This window comes from Neodiprion pinetum, chromosome 3 (assembly GCF_021155775.2).
Source record: "Neodiprion pinetum isolate iyNeoPine1 chromosome 3, iyNeoPine1.2, whole genome shotgun sequence".
NCBI classification, from domain to species: domain Eukaryota; kingdom Metazoa; phylum Arthropoda; class Insecta; order Hymenoptera; family Diprionidae; genus Neodiprion; species Neodiprion pinetum.
Window position 1 is genome coordinate 18590348 of NC_060234.1, and position 20607 is coordinate 18610954.

General features: G+C 35.5%; 1 protein-coding gene across 2 annotated transcripts; it reads right to left on the reverse strand.

The window, feature by feature from the left end:
• Positions 1-13987, reverse strand: LOC124213847 (kielin/chordin-like protein). Of its 2 annotated transcripts, XM_046615537.2 has the most exons (7): positions 13827-13986; positions 5269-5509; positions 5049-5152; positions 1798-1917; positions 1341-1490; positions 673-744; positions 1-333 (listed from the first exon to the last, which is right to left on the reverse strand). In XM_046615537.2, exons 1-7 carry the CDS (start codon positions 13903-13905, stop codon positions 161-163), a joined length of 939 nt encoding a protein of 312 aa, XP_046471493.1. In that variant the 5' UTR covers positions 13906-13986; the 3' UTR covers positions 1-160. The 2 variants fall into 2 exon arrangements, with proteins under 2 accessions (XP_046471493.1, XP_046471494.1); XM_046615538.2 differs by lacking the exon at positions 673-744 and having other exon boundaries at positions 13827-13987.
• Between the last annotated feature and the right edge of the window lie 6620 nt (positions 13988-20607).

The following is a 20607-nucleotide window of genomic DNA, read 5'->3' on the forward strand; positions in this document are numbered from 1 at the left end:
TTTCAATTGATCACTTACTTTATTGGTAAAGAAATATCGGTAACCATAAATGATAGCATTTGCACTACAGCTTCGCTATTTTCAATATTCTTGCAAAGATTTAACATCAGTTTTCATCTGAATAACCAACAATAACACGCATCTTCAGTTACAGCAAAAATCAATCGAAGTTAGGGTGAACAGTGACGTCACATTCGTTGTCGGGGAGTCGTTGGCACGTGGGAAGTGGCGGTACTTCGCAAACGCATTTAACGCAAACTGAGCTATAATCTGTTCCCGACTTCAGTTCATCTCCAACGTTCATTGTCAAGTTTCCAAATCTGCAGGTGAAATCTAAAAAAACATGATTGTAATCGTGACACAGTTCTGCAAGATTTCAGTTTTATGGACGAAGAAATGTGACTTTTTGGTGCGGCACAAATAAAAATTGTAATCCTATGTGATACTTCAATAAAATTAATCACGGCAATAGTAATTTCTGCTTGATCATATTCAATATATTGGAATTCAGAAACATACACTACTTGAAAAGAAATTGGAATCGGGCCATACAATGTGGTTACACAATTAGAGGTTGGGCAAGGTCAGTAATTCATGTAAACAAATTGGTAGGAGGAACTGTATCATTATCTATTTCTTATTTTATTTTTTTTATTTAATCTATAAATTTACCTGCACCCGAATTTGAAACCCCAGTAGTTGCAGTCGCACCTTCTGGTTTTACTACTTTATCATTTGGGTTTTCTGAAATATCAAAAATCGTTATATTGATTGTTATATGTACCTGCGTACTGACTGACACGGATTAGTCGTAATTTTAGTGACAAAATCATGCAACTATCTTAAAAGAAGTCGGAAAACCAGTTTTTATGCCATACCTTTCATCACCATGAAAAGGGTGTCGGTCTGTCCGACAAACTTCCGCGATAATCTCGAAAACAGTGAATGAAAAATTCGAAACGCACAGGAGTTGGTTGCCATACGGAAAACTATTGGAACGAAAATTAGAAAAAAATGTGGACATTTTCTTCTAATTAAATGTATAATGACGAAAAATATTACCGTTTATTCTGAAAAATAATAAGACGGAACAGATAAACGTGATGGTTTGTCCGGCAGACCGACACAGTGACATCCAGACTGACATTTTTTAAAAACTTCAATTTCGGATTATAGAGGGTCGAAAACATAAAGATTCGTTGAAATTAGAAAAAGTGATTTTCGACCTCAACCAATACTTTTCTTCTATCACCGAAGCGGATGAAAAGTAGATGATAGGGTTAAGAAAAACTGTGCTTCAGAGTTAACATGTACATTGAAAACCTGTTTTTCGTACTTACGGCACCTAGAAAACAAATTACAGTCTGTAGCTGGGTTTTGCGAACTGTAAAATACTGGAGTACAATTATTATATATATCATCAGACTGACGCAGTTCTACATCACAACTAAATGGTTCCGGTTGTTTACAGAATGGCTCAACATTTTTTCCTGAAATAAAAATACATTATCAACCAAAAATTTTTACATCGGACGCTGAATGGTCATACATTTTCATCTAAATTTAAAATTTGATCTTACCTCTTGGACCCAATAAGGAATAACGAAATGCTAACAATGGCAATTCAGTAAAATAATTATGCAAATAACATCGAAATACAAAATTAAAGAGTGTTTTATGAATTCAGAAAAAGAGTAATCTTAATATCTAAAGTTATAGTTTTCACTTATAAATACCGAGTAAGCCATCATCCTTAAACACGTTTATTTTTTAAGTAAGTTGAGTTATTTTACGAACCTTCGTATCCCTCAGAACAAACACAATTTAGTGTTGGATCTGATTGTGGCGTGAATCGCTGACCATCCAAGTATGTTTTTCCGTCAACTGTACACCGTGGGATATCGGTGTCACGTTCAGCTACAAAAAAGTAATTATCACGGTCAAGTCGCTAAGTCGAACAGTTACATGATACCTGCAGGTTTGGTATGTAAAATCGTAAGATTTTTCTACCGCTTTCTCGTATAATAAGAATTGACAGTCTCCATAGTTTGAGCCTTACGAATAATTTTCCTATCTCATTATGTATTTCGTAATTTCAAACCGTATTTTCCATAGTTATTTATGCTACATGTGGGATAAGTAATCACGACTGTCATATTTGCTACTTATCCGACACGTAGAATACAATATTTTTTACAAAAACTGATCTGGAAGTCGAATTTAAGAAGAATATAATAATTTTAAAACTTAAATTACTATAGCGGCATCAGATGGCGTTTGAGTAGTTTCTAGTAAAGTGAAAAAGATAGTGTGAGTTTAATACAGACTGTACTAGTGTGGTTATATTTCTGTAGTGGTATAGTTTACGTGGAATCTGTGCAGTTATCTGCAGTGTTGGGCAAAATTGTAATAAAAAATTAACAATTACAAATCACTAAGGATAATTTTTAATGACATCGAATTCCATTAAAATTATTTTCAGTAATAATAATTGAATCGGAGTTCAGTGAAATTACTTTTGATAATTGTATTTGACTCAGAGTCCATCGAAATTATTTCCAGTAATTGTAATTGAATTGGATTTCATTAAAATTACATTGAGTAATTTGAATTTAATCAAAGTTTATCAAAATTACTTTCAGTGATTGGAATTTAATCAGAAATCATTTCAATTATCCTCAGTGATTGTAATTAAATCAGACATTATTAAAATTCTTTTGAGTAATTGTAAACCACACGATGTGGTCCAATTGAATTTTTTTCTCTAACGATATTCCTGTGAAATAATAACAAATAGACAAATAAATTTACTCCGTTTTTGGAGTATTCAAATGGTGTGATCGGAACGAGTCTTTTACAGTCAATATGTGAATGGGCTATGGTTACCAAAGTTTTTTGGGTAGCTGATCAAGGATTTCACATTACTTTGAAAAATTAATTTGTTTAAATAATTTGCTTGACCAGTCAATGTGAATATGTAAGCTCCATGAAGTTCCCGATGTTTTCGGAATTTGAACTTACGTTGAGAATTCGACATTACGTTTCCAAAGGTAATTTGTTTATATAAATTATGAAAAACAATTGAAATTTGAAAAAAAAACATAATCATTTCCATTAATTGTAATGGATAACAGAAAAATTACAATTGTTCCAAGTAATTGTAATTAGTAGCAAAAAAATTACAATTTTTTCAAGTAATTTTAATTGACAACAAAAAAATTACAATTATTTCGAGTAATTGTAGTTGATAATCATAAAATTACAATTGTTTATACTAACTGTAATTGGTAAATCAAAATTTATAATTATTTCCCGCAATTGTAATTAGTTACTAAATATTACAGTTATTCACAGTAATTGTAATTTACGGGTAATGAAATGACGAAAGTAATTTCTGCTGCCCAATTCTGGTTATCTGATACTTAACCGAACATGTGCGTTTATGAAACACATATAGTCAAGTATGCGATTATTGTGTATTTCGGAGATGACATACAGCGCTCGAAAAGTCAACTTCCAGAGCAGCTGTTGTAAGAAAGTACTATACCATATTTTGTTCGAAATCGCCATGAACAAGCTTTTGTCCGTTCATTATTTTACATAGGCATACCTTAATATAGTTGAAAACAACTGAATTATTTGAAGGGCCGATGAAACTACTTTCACTTTTTCAATTTTTCACCAATTTCGAGTTAGCTAACTAGATAAAGATTCAGTGTTGGCTCTACAGTTCCGGTTTACTGCCAACATGACGTCGGAAAACATAATTTTTATTGTGTTTTTATGCATCTAATTTATACAAAGTGTATCGGAAAGGATGGGACCCCTAAATATCACAAACTGACAACGTTTCACGAAAGATTACTGGTGATAAAATATCAAGGATTTTTCACGAGGAATCAGAATTAGGATTAGATATCGGATCCGAACTCAGTCCTAAACATTACGTTTCAAGTAAACTTCCGGGCAATTATCGCCATTCGAGATATTTCGGGGTAATGTGCATTTTTATGTGACGTGAATGTTATGACAAAGCTATAACGCAAGAACGAATGGTCACCCAACGATAGTTTTGCCCCATCTAGCGGCGAAACTCAAATTATTCCTCGAAAATCGCTTGAAGGTTCTAATATATTCGTGTCATATCACCGGGATGTCCTCTGTTGATTGTACGGTTTGCTAACGTACATGGTTTTTGTACAGTTAAGGCAGTCGCGGGAGGGGGGGGGGGGGGGGATGCAGATTGGGCCATTTAAAGTCATACCTATATTTAAGAGTTTCTTTTTTAAATAAAATGAAAACACCAGAGCAATTTGAGATTGAAGGATTTATTATTTAAGATTTCAAAAACACTTTGGAATTTTTTCATTGAAATTAATAACAAAATGACGGCATGACGCATATAAGCACTGAACTACCACGTTTTCAATTCGGTGGCGCAGACTTGTCGGCTTTCATCCGATCATCTGGAAATTTTGACAAAATCTTTGAAACTTGTCGATCGATTTAAGCTCGTAGCTAGATTTTTGAATTTTGATCTTTGAAAATTATTTAATACAAATTTTTCACAATTTTTTGATCGAAAAATGAAATTCTTTGTTCATGATTGTATACATATATTTGGAAAAAAAGTTTTTCCAACGTCCGGAAAGTTGTTCTTAACTCTAAAACAATGTTCTATCTGTTACAAGTTGGACAGTGATGTCAGGAGATGCGCCACCGCAAAAGCTCTCGAATTCGGAGTCATTCGCTATACTTATATGCGCCATGCCGCTATTTTGTTATTAATTTCAGTGTAAAAAATCTGAAATGTTTTTGAAACTATAAGTGATAAATCCCTGAAACTCGAATTGCTCCAAGTGTTTTATTTTCTTTAAAAATACTCCTAAAAATAGGTATGATCTTAGACCGTCCAAGCTGTACTCCCACCACTCTTAAGTGTATAAGCATACCAGAGATACTTCATGGTCGAACTTTGTACGTCTAATCTGTTTTTTTTCATGTTTGTATCGGTATCGATGTTCTGTGCTTCAAAAATATTTACTTACGGCATATTTCAGGTCCGGGACAGCATTGATTAAGCGATTGTTTTAAATAACATCCAGGTTCCGGTCGGTGGAAACAATCGACTATGGCACAACCAAACCTTGGGCTGTAAGAATGATATTAGAGAATCAAATATCGCCTGAAACTAGTACAAGTAAACAGTTTCCGAATCGATCACTCAAGTTACTACAACAATCGCCTTGATTATGCGATTCTACTTACCGGCCATTCCAACCTGGCGCGCAGAAACAATTAATATCACATGGCTTTGCATCTTCTTCTCTGAGTTTTTCACCAATGTTGTATTCGTGTCCCTTGAAATAACATTTATCTGCGGATCTTCCTTCGAGATTTTGACAGTTGTATTTGATGGGGCAACAACTGTCCTCACTTCCATAGGTCGGTACGCAATTTATATCCTCGTAATATTTGAGTGGACCCTTACACTTCGATTTATCACACGCTGAAATGAGTACATTTTTTAATCACAACGAAACAGGGTCTCGGACCTTCAAAAATACTTCATAATACAACATCTGCATGGTAAGAAATAAGAACATGTTAGTCATATGCAAATATATACACTTCTCGCAAAAATTAAGGGAACAACGAAATTTTCGAAATTTTTTGGTGATTTCCAACAGGCTGTATTTCAGTGAAAAATGGTCGTGCAAGAAATAAAAAAACAAAGCTTTTGAAGCTTGAAGACTCTAGTTTTTGAATTTTTTGGTTAAAAATTTTTCGAAGCACTATTAGCCATGCAATCCTTGGATAAAGCACGAAGAAAAAATTTTCAAAATTTTTTACGTTTTTTCTTTCGCTCTACGGGCATGGAAAAATTTTTCCGAGCTAAACCAATGCATAGGTCGCATAGCCTGTTTATTCAGCTTCAAGATGCTTTTTTTTAAACCTCGATACGACCATTTGTTTTCGAGATATCGAATTTTGAATGCCAAAGCATCCTTTTTCACTCAACTGCTGATATCTCTGGAACTACTGGTCGCACAGCGAGCCGAAGGGCAGTTTCTTTTTCTGCAGAAAATTTCCTACAAAAATCTGTCAAGGTTGATGTCAAAAAAAATTTTTTTCCACCTGTAGCGTTAACGTGAAAAAAGAGCAAAAAAATGCCATTTTGCCTTTTTTTGGATAATTGACTGTATCTTCGTCAATATTGGGGGGAAAGCTTAGGTTAGAAGAAAATTTTACAGCCTAATGTACCCCAAAGGTCCCCCCAAATCGGTAGATCGATCGGTTCAGCGGTTTTCCTGGACCGATTGATTGAAATTTTGACAAAATTAAGAGAACAAGGTTCCTTAAGAAACAAAAACCTTGTTCCCTTGATTTTTTTAAAATTTCAATCAATCGGTCCAGGAAAACCGCTGAACCGATCAATCTACCGATTTAGGGGGACCTTTGGGGTACATTAGGCTGCAAAATTTTCTTCTAACCTAAGCTTTCCCCCCAATATTGACGAAGATACAGTCGATTATCCAAAAATTCTTCAAGAACCAAAAACCTTGTTCCCTTAATTTTTTCAAAATTTCAATCAATCGGTCCAGGAAAACCGCTGAACCGATCGATCTACCGATTTAGGGGGACCTTTGGGGTACATTAGGCTGTAAAATTTTCTTCTAACCTAAGCTTTCCCCCCAATATTGACGAAGATACAGTCAATTATCCAAAAAAAGGCAAAATAGCATTTTTTTGCTCTTTTTTCACGTTAACGCTACAGGTGGAAAAAAAATTTTTTTGACATCAACCTTGACAGATTTTTGTAGGAAATTTTCTGCAGAAAAAGAAACTGCCCTTCGGCTTGCTGTGCGACCAGTAGTTCCAGAGATATCGGCAGTTGAGTGAAAAAGGATCCTTTGGCATTCAAAATTCGATATCTCGAAAACAAATGGTCGTATCGAGGTTTAAAAAAAAGCATCTTGAAGCTGAATAAACAGGCTATGCGACCTATGCATTGGTTTAGCTCGGAAAAATTTTTCCATGCCCGTAGAGCGAAAGAAAAAACGTAAAAAATTTTGAAAATTTTTTCTTCGTGCTTTATCCAAGGATTGCATGGCTAATAGTGCTTCGAAAAATTTTTAACCAAAAAATTCAAAAACTAGAGTCTTCAAGCTTCAAAAGCTTTGTTTTGTATTTCTTGCACGACCATTTTTCACTGAAATACAGCCTGTTGAAAATCACCAAAAAATTGCGAAAATTTTGTTGTTCCCTTAATTTTTGCGAGAAGTATATATACAGCGTCGATTATTGGCTGCCGAACACGAGTGCGAGTCACGGAGCCGTTCTACCTGGTAACCTGGAGCCCCGCATAGCAGCTCCGTTTCACCCGGGACTAGAGTTCAGCATCGAATAAATAAACTTGTGTGCCTTATATGAACGTTTTTTTTTTTATGAATAATGAGTAAAAATATTTTGTAAAATTGAAACAAGTTCGATTCTAATAATGCATAACTGACATAAAATGCCTAAAAGCTACGGATTGCATCAAGCATGACCCGAATATTGTGAGAAAATAATAACATCAGTGTCCACTAGTTTTCTACAGCTATAAATTTTTTGGCAAATAGTTGTTCCATGCTAAACTATGCAAAGGTTCATGCGTAGCGCAAGTGGAAAGATAAGTATGTACTTGAAATAGCGAAATTCAGCATTTTGACAAGAGCGTCTAAGGTTGAGATAAAGGATGTGCAATGTGCATTGATATGGATTTGTACCAATTTTTTGGAGCTAATTTAGGGGGTCGTCCGGTCGAAATTCACCCAAGCCTATTGTAAAGGAGATGGTCACCCAATCGCGCTTGATTTTTGAACTGAAGGGTAAGGCCTCTGTAGAAATTTGAACAAGTATTTGCTTCACAACGTATGCTCAGAAAGTGAAATTTGCGGAGCCTTTGGAACGTGCGTAAAATGCCCCATTTCTGCGGAGTCCGGCAAAAAGACGCTAACGCATACGTGCTGAACTGAACTTCTCAATTCTACATCGCAGGGCTTTATCACCGCATGTTCCTTTACGCGCCGCCAATAACGTCATTGGGCTGAGTTCAATCCGAAGTTTGCGTGTTTAGATTAACCTGGTTCAGATGTCGGATGGATGGATCAGGTCTTATCGAAATCGCATACTGTTTTTGTGTCTGGTCTGTATAAAGACTCTATCGTATAATATAATTGAAATTGGTCCTTATAGAGACCGAATACAAAAAACATATAATATTTCGATGAAACCTTATTCATCCATCCGACATTTTGAGTAGGGTACGTTTCACGAAGCTGAGCCTGTGTCGCTAGCCATATTGCTTGCCTTTGATCTATTTCTTTTGACTCATTATATGACATACATTCGTCTACTTCTCAAATCGAACTAATCTTCGGAAGTGTTTGCAAAAACAGCTTGTATCACACGTGTGGATGGCCGATATTTGACTCGTGTGTTTACAACGCTCCGCCTAGGTTCATTCTGTATTCACACTAGTAGTCCAAGAGCCCGTGGACCGATCTCGTGCTAAATCTCATTCAATGACTGTCAGAGACCGTGGGTTTCCTATGGGGTACATCCTTATGTAGAAAAGTCATTTCTTACGCCTAGAGGGCGGGACAATCCTTAGTGTGGAAGAAATTAAAAAATGAAACGAACGACATATTTTATTCATCTTCAAACCTGTCTTTTGTTATTTGCTTCTCTTCGTATACCTCTCAAACGCTCCGTATGTATAAATTCTTGAGGGGTTACATCCGGTCATAGCCTCGAAAAACAGGTAAAACTGAGAATTTTTAACGAGTTAAATGAGAAATAGATTTATTTGACCTTCGAACAGTGATTACTCTAGTAGCTTTGTCTTGAATTGCAAAAATTTGAAAAGGCTCTGTGTGAAGTCTTTCCACAGAGTCGATAAAAAATCTTGCCTGACAGTGACTTTTTGCCACTTGGCGAGATCTTGAGCAATTCAAATTCTGATGTCAGACCTGCAGTTGCAGCCCGTAGGCAGACTTACCTCTGATCGCTACTAGGATACATACTATTATCGTATATCTACAGTTTATTTAGTGGTTTAAAAAAAGCGTTGAAGAGTTACGACCATCTTTCGGGAAATGAAGTTGCGAGATAAACGCGTTCAGTCAACGCATTCGAAGTTTTAACCTCGGCTTTGAGGCTCATCTTGTATCAGACGAAATGGGAATTTCTCTTACTTTGAATCGGCTATTCCTGGGATATATGGACAGTCTTCTGCCGCATTCGCAGCTTTCTCACGATCTGAACTTTCTAGCCTTGAACTTGGCATTATTGACGCGCACACCGTTACGTTGTTTCACTCAAGTGCTCATAACTATTTCAATTTTTGCAAATTTGACATCGGCTCTGCGCACCAATATTCGTAAAAGATATTGTAGCTACTATACTGTGCAAGGAATAAAATCGATATTTGAAAAGTTGTGACCGAATGTAACCCCTTAACGGAATAATATCCTTCTGAACTTACATTGTTTATTTCTGGTCCCTCTTGCTGATCGTGAGTAGTTTTTATTATCATTAATATTAGGTAAAAAACTGGATATCAGATTAGTCTTAAAATGAATTACATATAATAGACATATAGCTTAAAGCTATATGCTTATTGCAACAGAGCGCAACGTTCACACTCAGTTCAAGTAACCGATTCTGTGAATATCATAGTGAATAAGATCTGACATCAAAATGTCCACGGACTACTGGATTATAGTACTCGTGCCATTGCAGCACTCGCCAGTGTGGCTCACGCTGGAAGCTTTACACTCATCGGACATAGCTCACTTTCCGCACTAGGAACACAATATACCATTTCACGTGTGGATTGCTTTGAATGGGCATGAGGAGGTTCACTGCTTCACCGCTGTTGGGAATAGTACCGGTTTCGAGCGCAAGTCAGCCTTTCCCACCAGCCACACTACGCAGCTAAGCCCCGCGGAATCAGAGAACTGACACATTTGCCTACATTGGGTTGATTACTCACAAATGATGCAGAAAGAGCGATTCAAGTTTTTTGTGCAACTTCCTGAACGTGTTCTCTGCAGTTTTAATAGTTCTTGATTAAAATTTCCATTTTTAACAGATTATTTTTAATTAACAATGTATTATTTTTGTGCGTTTTCCGTAGGAGCTGATTCATAAAAATTTGACTCTTACGTCTGATTATGAGTGATCGATGTAGACGAAAATTCTCAGACAATTCAGATATATCTCTACAGTCGTGGAGAATATGGTGAAGAAATGTAGTTTTTCCGTGCGTTTTCATAAAACTAGTGAATTTCCTGGACCGAGTATGTCTAATAACTTCAATTTTTAACTTCACTATCAGTTCATGTTTCTACGTATTATTTATCAAGGGTCAATGGTCACACGTGGTTCGTTATCATTATTTACTTATAAATGAACTTTCAAGATTGTGGATAAACCGATGCAAAATAATAATTTGCCTTCACATTATTATGGGAAATTAACTCCTTGATTGTCAGTGACACACATATGGGCAGAAAAAAGTCGTGCCATTTTTGTCCCATGACACATATTTGGGCATTTGAAAAAAATATGTTTCGACTACGTCGATTTGAACGTAATTTGGTAAATCATCGTTTTTGAGGTCGCCGATTCCGAATCTGAAATCGGATTTAAAAATTTACAATTGCGAATCCAATATGGTAGGAAAAAAATTGAAAAGTAGGTGGATTTCGATAAAAATTTGTATCTTCAGATGTTTTCGGTCGCGAATTTGAGTCCACCATATTGGATTTGTGATTTTGAATTTTGAAAATCTCAGTTCAGATTTGGATTCAGCAATCCCAAAAATCGTAAAACTGAATTCGTAGGATAAATCGGACGTCAAAAAGGCGATAAATCTGAAATTTTTACGTCTTACAGTGTGTACTAAGATGAAGAGTTTACCAAGTTTCAACTTTCTAGGCCTCACCGTTCGCGAAAAATGTCACATCCAAGTTTGTTATTTCGACCTAATTGAGGGTTGAACACGAATTATTTTCCCATCGTTATAGAGATAAAAAAAATTACAAAAATATAAATATCTTATGGGAAAAATTTTCACCGTTATTAATGTGTTATCAATTTCTTGATAAATTATGGAAAAATCAATCCCAAAACCCTGTGTTCCAGTAAAAAAAAAAAACCGCTTTTTCCATGCGCCAGCAAAATTTGACTCACTTCTGAGTTTTTCGTGCTGAGATTTTTTCAGTAGGGAACTCAAATTTTTAGAGTGGCACGGCCATAGGATACGTGAGCTACGTTCAATTGATAACTACCTGTTAATTATACATACTCTAGCTTTTTGAAATTCAACGAAATATTCGTATTTCTTTGATTCGAGGACAATCAGGTGTATCTAGCAGCAGTTCGTGAAGTGACTGCACCGTCATCCCTCACATTTCTGTTTATTAGTATCCTGCTAGAAAACGGTGAAACCTGGCAGGCTGAGCGACGCACTGCGCATGCGCAAGCTTTGTAGTCTACTTATTGGTTGGTGGACGAAAATATGGCTATTGTACGAGCGCGGAGACTCAAACTACTTAGCACCGTTATTTCATTTTACGAATTTTTTTCTGCATTTAGAGTTAACAAAATCTGTTTTACCGTATATTTGAAATTGTAGGCGTGAATCTCAAAGAAGAAATTCCTTGCAGATTCATACGCGTAAAATAAAATAGACTGCAGTGCTTTTTAAGAATGAAAATGATAAGACTTGTGGTGTCAGCTACCAATACAACTATCACCCTGAAGTTACATTCACGAATGATTTTTTTAAACTTTAAATTCTAAAATTAACTAAAACTTCTGTTACAAAACCTGTGCTATTCATATCACTACTATGATACACTTGAATTAGTTTCTCCCTGCTGAAAATTTACGACCTACTAGTGCTCCAGCTTTTCTTCAAATCGTTTTAAAGATACTATGAAACAGGTACCCATGAATGAATCTTTGGTTGTTAACAGAAATATGTCTGTTAATAAAAATCAAAACTTTTCACCGTATTAACATGGTGAGATACGCTCCTGAGTCGTATAAGGAATAAGAAGGCCTTCTCCATTGAATATGATTTTATTCATCATTTCCCTGCAGATGCGAATTGCTGCGAAAATAATATAATATCAGTTTTTTTAATTTCGTAGAAGCTTCTTTCAATCGATTCGCTACTTGAGATAGCAGGTCAAATTTATTTTTCGTCCCGAATATTTTTGAACAAACACGAGATTCCTACATTAGGTTGTTCCAATTATTTCACATAATCGAATTCACAATCAAAATTACGATCAAATCACAAAGAAAACAATAAGAAATAATGTTTCATTTTTCAGAATCGGAAAGAATAATGCAATAAAATAATTGTAGCAATCGAGTGTAAGACTCTCGTGTTTGTTCAAAAATATTCGGCATGAAAAATAAATTTCACATGCGATCCCAAGTAGTGAATCGATTCAAAAGAGCTTCTAGGAAATTCAAAAACTGATATTATGTTATTTTCACAGCAATTCGCATCTGCAGGGAAATGATGAATTGAATTACATCCAATGGAGCAGGCCTTTTTATTACCTTACCTTATACCATTCAGGAGCGTATCTAACAATGTCGATGCGGCTGCCAAATAAAATTAATTAAAAAAATCAATATCTTGAAAAATAAAAAAAAATCGTTGTTGGCGTTCATAGGGTAATAGCGTATACTCCCTACCACAAAATATTAAATCTTCAAATAAATCTAAACAGGGCTTTCTCAGAAGAACGCCTTTTTTTCGAATTGCTATATTTATTGCAATGTTGCAGATTTTCGGATTTTGATATCCGATTCGACGAGGTGTAAGATTCCAGCTACTCGAAAACAAGAATTTTTAGATAAGCTCCAAAATTGCGAAATTGGCGGTTATTTTCGAAAATTATGCATTGAAAAAATCGTTATCGGGCATGAAAAATTTATTTGCGTAATAATAAAATATAAATGTCCGCTTATTTTTGGCGAAGAATAACATGCTTCAGTTACAAGCAATTATGGAATATGACCTCCGCTGGCCTGCATGATTTGAGTTGGATTCAGCCATATGATATTCAGCGTTATCGTCCACGCAATAAATGTTTCCGAAGGTGGTAAAAATTATACGATTTGTTCCCAAATATATTCTCGACATCATTTTTATAGTTGAACATATTTAGATGCATGGATAACACGTAAAATCCTTGACGAATCGTGATGTACTACCTATTCCAATTCCCTATTACCGACATTGCAGATATTATACAAAAAAAAAAGAAATAATCTTTTAATATTCTGCATACCACGTGAATTATTAATTAGTGAACAAACATATTCCATGAAGAATGATGTTCTACGTTTCACACTTCTTCTTTGAAAACGCTACGTATTCACCCATTACTAACAAAGGTTGTACTCTGAATCTCACGGACTGCTTTTCATAATATAACATAATTCCGGTCTATATTGTCATTAAAATTCCATTAAAATCAATCTGATCCACTAAAAATGTCGTTCAACGCGAATATAAATTTTGTCTCCTTGATCATAATTTCGTGGGCATTATCAAAATTTCTGCCGTGTACAGTGTTCCCCAGAAAAAACCATCAGGCAAGAATAGAATAATAATGTATGCCAAGAAACCTGAATAACCAGGATGTGTACAAAAGTTGGTGATCATTCGCAATCGTCACTCGTATTTATAAAATCGCATCACCTTGGTTAATCACGGTTTTCAGGCACGCTGGAGTATTATGACTTACCTCCATCAGCAGAGAAATCATTGAATATTATACACACGTATAAGTAAATTATAGTATAGATATATTGCGGGTTGACCATCGTAACTGCTTGGCAAGAAATTGTTGACAAGTTCTGAGTAACGTATGTTACCTAACTGTGGAACTCTGTCTGTTATATAGTCTGCGAACAAACTACTGGAGTAGGGAATATTAAAAATACAGCTTCGAAGCGGGGATAACTATCTCTCGTAAAAAAAGTCATTATAGACGTATGGACTGTAAAGTGACCTATTGAACATATTACTGACTGTAGATAACATGAACCAAAACAATTATTACCAATGGGGCATTCCATCCCAAGTTGAGCAACCTCCTACTTCGACTATTTACGATTTGACCCATTTTAATTTTTCATCACTTTAGTGAGCAAAAAAGTGTATTAGCCTTAGGCAGGAAATTTATATGGCGAATTTCGACTTATCTTTATGTTTGCTGTCCTCTCGTGGAAAATAAAATACAGTGATTATCTCCGAAACGTCCGTAAATGGGAATCTGAAATTTTTATATACTCGCAATCACTTAGAATATTTTTGACAATTGTTTTCAGAATCGATTTGATCCAGCGATCAAATAAATTGTTAGTAATAAAATGAAATGTTATTGTTATGACTTGTGTTAAATTTCACACCGTTTTCTCATTCATTTATAACTAATATTGGACGTTACTTTATTTTGTTTTTTTTCTTTCGTTTTCAACAATTTTCATTAACGAAGCGATGAGAAATTTCGCAAAACTAGCACTCATCTTTACCCCCTAGTTTTTTCTTTCTCGAATTAAGTGAATGAAGCTCTATCAAATTTCTTTAGATTTTTTTCCAATTTCGAAACCGAGTTTGTCTATTCGGCTTACTCGCGTCTTACGTAACAACAAGTGACGTCAGATCAAAAATAAATTCGCAACTGAACACTTTGGATGAACCACTAATTGTTGCAGAGTGTGTCAAGAGTTATTGTTTTGAACATGAAATTGAGAATTTGAAATTGCGCACGTATCCTTACTGAGGGTGTGACTGGAAGACGGTTGCATATCCGTCATTAAGGATGTATTTGTGCACCTGTGGCAAATTAATTCCAGTTTTTAAAAGTCAGATTTTATTGCCTGTTCTTTGGGCCACGGATTTACAGTGGTTTCATATTATTGTTATTCGTCGATTTATACACAGTTTTTATCTCACAATTTAAATTGATCAGAGACATACTGCGAAGGTTGTTCTAATAATCTTGTAAAGGAGTCAGCGAAATCAGAAATGTTGACGTTTACACCCGGCAGCTGATCTGACGTTGAATGACCCATTTGATATTCAATTGACGCCAAAAGTCAATACAGAGCTGGAATCAAATCAAAATTAGCATATCTATAAGCAGCCACAAGTTGATTTTGGGCCAAGGTTCGAGTTCGCCGGATAGATATGGTAAATAATAATTGTTCCTTTGATAATGCAAACCCGAAGCTGTCGATCATTATTTCCCGGTAAATTATGCTTACCAAGAAGATAAATCTTGCATAAAATACTCGATACCTTTTCGTTTTCGAGAATTTAGTCCGCGACAACCATTTTCTCGGTTATACGTAGAATGATGGGATTCCTCTCCATATCAATCATTTTGTATCTTGCGCATGAAAGGGATCGGAAAAAAATAATCCAAAACTGTTTACCGTTCATTTATATCAATTATTTTCTATCTTTATTTTAATACAAAATTGGGTACTCTATCCTTGATATCCTAACGAACGGAGAGCCATTGACCACTGAACTTACGTTACAGTATTATGCTATCAAATCTGATTTTTTAACATGGTCAACGCTGTTACGCCCCGACGTACCGCCTTGGCGTACCTTTTTCAAAATTTCATTTCATTTCATTTCTTTAATTTCTTCAATGCACAGATATTATTTCATCAAAATCTCATATTCTAATAACAGCAAGTTCCACCCCTCCTAGAAAACGTCGCGTACTGTCCTCGGCATTCCTTAACATTGTATATTGTTTGCTGACACCGAGAACTGCGCTATAGAATTGCTGAGCTAGTAACAGCGGGGCTCAGCCTAATAATACCTCTCTTTGTAAATCAAAATTATCATTAATAATTAGCATAAACTATTCATCAATTGTGAACTAAATTAAAATTGACTGCTTATTACGATGTATGGATGAATGTGTGAACGCTGTATGTAAATATCTTTTGTTCATATTTTTAATAGGTCACCGACGAGATTGAGAACCGAAAGAGGAATCGGGTCGCACTCGAGGTAACGTTGTCCATGTGGAAGCGGGGACCGGAAGGTTGCGCTCCAACGAAAAGAGCTGACCCAGGAACACGAGGTCGACGCCCTCGCACTTCGTTGGCTAATCATCGTTATAACTTAGTTGCAATTATAGGCTATTGGACCCTCAGGCCCAAGCAGCCACGTCTTTCGTCTGTCAAGTCGCAAAGTGCGTGGACGTCAACCCGGATCAGCCCTCTCGAGCAAGAGTAGCATTGGAAAATCTTAATTGTGACCGGTCTAAAGTCTCGCGCTAATTCGTCAAAACCGAGCATTCAGTTATTCTGTTAGCTGCAAAAGACTCAATATCTTCTACGTTTCCATCTTTACTGTTCTTTACTAAATCTCATTATTTCGCGAATAGACATTTTTATGCCATTCCATTTTCCTTAATTAAATCAAGTTCGGCCCTGATTCAAACTGAATCAGGTAATGTTAAGTCCTATTAATAATAACCAGCTACATTATTATCTTTAATTAATAATCGTTAGAATCATTTTCAACGTATATATATACAAACCGCGACTGAATCAAATTGACTCTTTCAAACAACAGCTTTCGATAGTAGAGTATCATTCTAAATTCACAAAGACCAAGTCCCCGACATTCATCATCGTTCGGATTCATCAACCCTTCCGTTCTCCAGGTGAGGCTCTGCTCCAGAATTCTACTAGTCTTCGAGTAATTTGAGTAGTCTTCTTCAACATCATTCCAAATTTTGCATAACATGGTATTAAACAAAAACAAGTGGAGAGCTTCACTAGCCACTGTCAAACATTCAATATTGTTTTCTGAGAATATCAATATAGGTTTTCTCATAGAGTTCCATGGCAAAACTGAGCAGGATAGTATTGGTTTCCAGCTATAGACAATTCCCTTAGGGATTCAGAGAGTTATTTTCCAGTCTTCAGCTCGGCCCCACTTTAGAATCGTTATAAACTATGTACCAACTGAATGTTAATTTGAATTTAAGATAATCTAACAAGAGAGATACAATATCAAATAATCTATCAAATAATCACGACCAGCTAGTTATAAGAATCGTTCAGGATAAATGTTCTTGGTATCAAATAATAATATCATTTAGAATAGAATAACACACGATTAGCTCAAACACGCAAACGGTCAAATTTAGTGATTCTGCAGCTTCTCTGCGTTTGAATATAAATTCGTCCGTTGGCGTGGATTGTTGTACAAACTCAAACACCTTATAAATTGTTACTTTCGGCTTCTACGTCATTATCGTCATTCATTGTTACCAAACATTTCAATCACCGAATCGTTACAGAATATACTTTATCTTTTATCAGTTAAATCATTTCAAACCATTTATTTTGAACGACGACCTTTTCCCATTTTCATTATTATAAATTAGTCTCAACCATTTAAACAAGCCTCACAGACCTGTATAGGAGTAGGCAACAACGTACCCACATTACCGGCTTATCGAGAGGCAAGTCTTTCTTAGTTTTAATCTTTATTCATTGTCGTTACGTGGGAGAATCTTTGATTATTCATTAATCATTAACTACCACCGCTCAGTACACTCTCACCCCCCCCCCCCCCCCCCCCCCACGTAACAACGGGATAAAATTCTCAAATCCAATAACAATTACCAGGCACATATTATCTAGAGTTAGTTCCGCTGGTTGCTTTGAAGTTCGTAAAATAACGGTAAAACCGACGTTAAAGTATCAAATCTGAATTTTACATATATTATTCGGACAGTTATTCAACAATATTATTTTAACAGCCAGGCACTCCTAAAGCGTGTAACGTCCCTTAGATACAGTAGAAGATCAGCAGTGAACGCTCGTGAAAGCATTTGTCAAGTCAAGTTGTCAATGTGTATAAAATTGAACTCGCATATTGTTTCGGATTGAAAAAAAGTTACCCGAAAGCGAGAGGCATTAATGAATATTACTGGACAAAAATAACACTTTCAGGTGAAACAATTAAGTACTACTCATTTCCCATTATCACTCGTACGTGTACGTAATCGATGGGTTACGAATCCAAAGTTGGCCATAATAACATCACGACTTGTTGCGAATGCGGTTGTCCCTAGCCTATAACGATTAAAGTGTACTGGCGAAACTCAAAACAAGATCTGTATATAATTCGACTGTCAATCGAATCTCTTCTCAAGTCTCAACTGATCTCAAAGAATCTGTAAATAGTAGATTTAAGTAACGATTGGAATAACAATATGATCGACAACTTACTGATGCAAAGAAAGACCGTAAATAACCATTGTGAATGACGAAATTGAAAAGTCGTACATTGTAAACAAAAATTAGAAAACAAGTTTGGAATGGATGCGTGTGAGATGAATGGTTGGATGATTTTTAAAAACAATGAGGTGAAAGGTGTCAAAAGGTAAACAATATTTGGGACAATTGTCCAAATTTCAATTACCTCAAAAGGGGGAGTGTTGTAACGATTCAAGTGTAACGGTGAAACTTAAGTTAGACTGTTAAAAATCTTCAGTAATTCAATGCAGAGAGAGGCTGTTTTGGCAAAGTAGAGATGTATAAGTTTGAACGAAAGCATTTCGCACTCATCACATTCTCATTTCACTCGTTACTTGAAATCATCCTCACGTACCTATTTACTCACCCTCGCCTGCAGTGTTTACTTGTGGTCTCTACCTCAAATCTAGCCGTTTGCCCGTGTTGCGACCCAAAACAAATCAGCTCTGAGCCTTATGTCCTATTATCCACTGTTACAAAACCATGTCTGCGTATTATCTATGTGTATTCTCGCCATTTCAATCCTCAATTGTCGTTCTGTTCTCTTGCGATACAGAGCGTATCGCTTTGTATCTTCCTCAAGTAAAGTATCCTTTATTGATAATTAATCATAATCTATTTCAATCATCATCCCGCTTCCTCGCTATAGTTATTTGAGAAAGAAAGATAATTTAGAAGCATACTTTTAAACGGATATACCTTTTTCACTAATAATTTCTACCTTGAATGAGTATCGGATTACTGAATGGATGTATGAATAATTTTGCTCACATATCTAAGCTTGGTGTTCCACATTTTGTTTACAACTGGTTAATCTTGGAATTAATAAAATAAATCACTGTTCAATCTCGTGCAAGAAAAGAAATTTGTTTATCATGCCTATATGTTAATCGAAAATGAACAATACAATTGGCGCCCAATGCACGAGCACGATAGTTAATTCGGATTTATTTAAAAAAAAAATTTATTTCTTCAATATTCCTTTTCTGTTCATGTGTACGAATGCTTCAGTTATACGAATTTTAATTGTGACTGTTTTAAATTCCACTGTATGTCAAAATTAACAAGAAGTCACAGACCAAAAAGTACAAGAAATGGAAGACAAATGAAATATGCAATCATGTCTAACTCAATAATTGACGAATCGACTGAAAATCAGTACAGTCGATCTCGTGGTCGATAGATCAGGTAGCTGAGAAAAAGAAAAGATCAAAACTGAAAGAGCAGAGAATAGCAAAACAAGGTACAGATGTAGAACAAAGGTTGTTGGAGATGAGATCACAGGAGGACCTCTTGACAGAACTGGAAAGATTATAGACGTAAAATGAGAGTCACCGTCAAATAACAGAGAGATTAATATCGAGAGATGCAGAACTATTACAAGGGGAGCATGGCATGGCAGAATTTTGGGAGGTTTGATAAATCAAATGAATTTATTTTATGTAGGGAGCATTGGAGGGAGGAGCAAAAATATGGTTAGATAGTAGTAGAATGCGATTCGAAATATGTTCAGATTTCAAAACATTTTCTTGGAGGAATATTATTCAGTTGAAATTAGAATAAGAGAAAAAAATCAGTGGTCGTCACGTAGATACAGAGCACATGAAAATAGTTTGGGGACTTATTACTTGAAACAAACGAAAGAAGCGCAATGTTTCGAGCCTAAACTAATTAACTATAAGAATAACTATAGTAAGATTTAACCAATGCCAATAAGTTTGAAAGAAACTTTAGTAGCGGTACATTTTTTTTTTTACAATAATGTAGTTGAAACTGCACTAGCTCAATTAGACTTAGTACAAGAGGAATGAGAAAGAGACAAGCGAAGAAATTTTCAATCAAGTAATAATGAACAGTCACATTTGAAAGTGAATAGAATTAATTGTCAAAATAATCGGAGTCAATGTAATTATAATCGTTAGGGATAACGAGGACCGACTAATGAGACATACCAATATAACAACATGGCGACGACTAGTACACTGAGGTTCAATTTCGCGTCGTGATCCCTATGATTATACAAAGGACGTAGCATATGATGTTCGAGGAAATAATGAAGTAGAATCAGGTTTAAAACAGAATATTTCGAAATGCCCAAATCTAAAAATACCCAACTGTGATATTAAGGTAACCGCTTTGTTAGATACAGGTAGTCAAGTGACGTGCATTTCACATGAATTCTCTAATGAATTAACAGCAGAATCAGAATTAGACGTACTTCCT

Excerpts from the sequence above, each read along its gene's own strand:
- LOC124213847 (XM_046615537.2), bottom strand. The coding sequence starts at position 13,905 with ATGGTCAACCCGCAATATATCTATACTATAATTTACTTATACGTGTGT. Across the intron at positions 5,510-13,826 it reads TGATTTCTCTGCTGATGGAG|CGTGTGATAAATCGAAGTGT; the intron begins GTAAGTCATAAT and ends TACTCATTTCAG. Across the intron at positions 334-672 it reads GGTTTCAAATTCGGGTGCAG|ATTTCACCTGCAGATTTGGA; the intron begins GTAAATTTATAG and ends ATGTTTTTTTAG.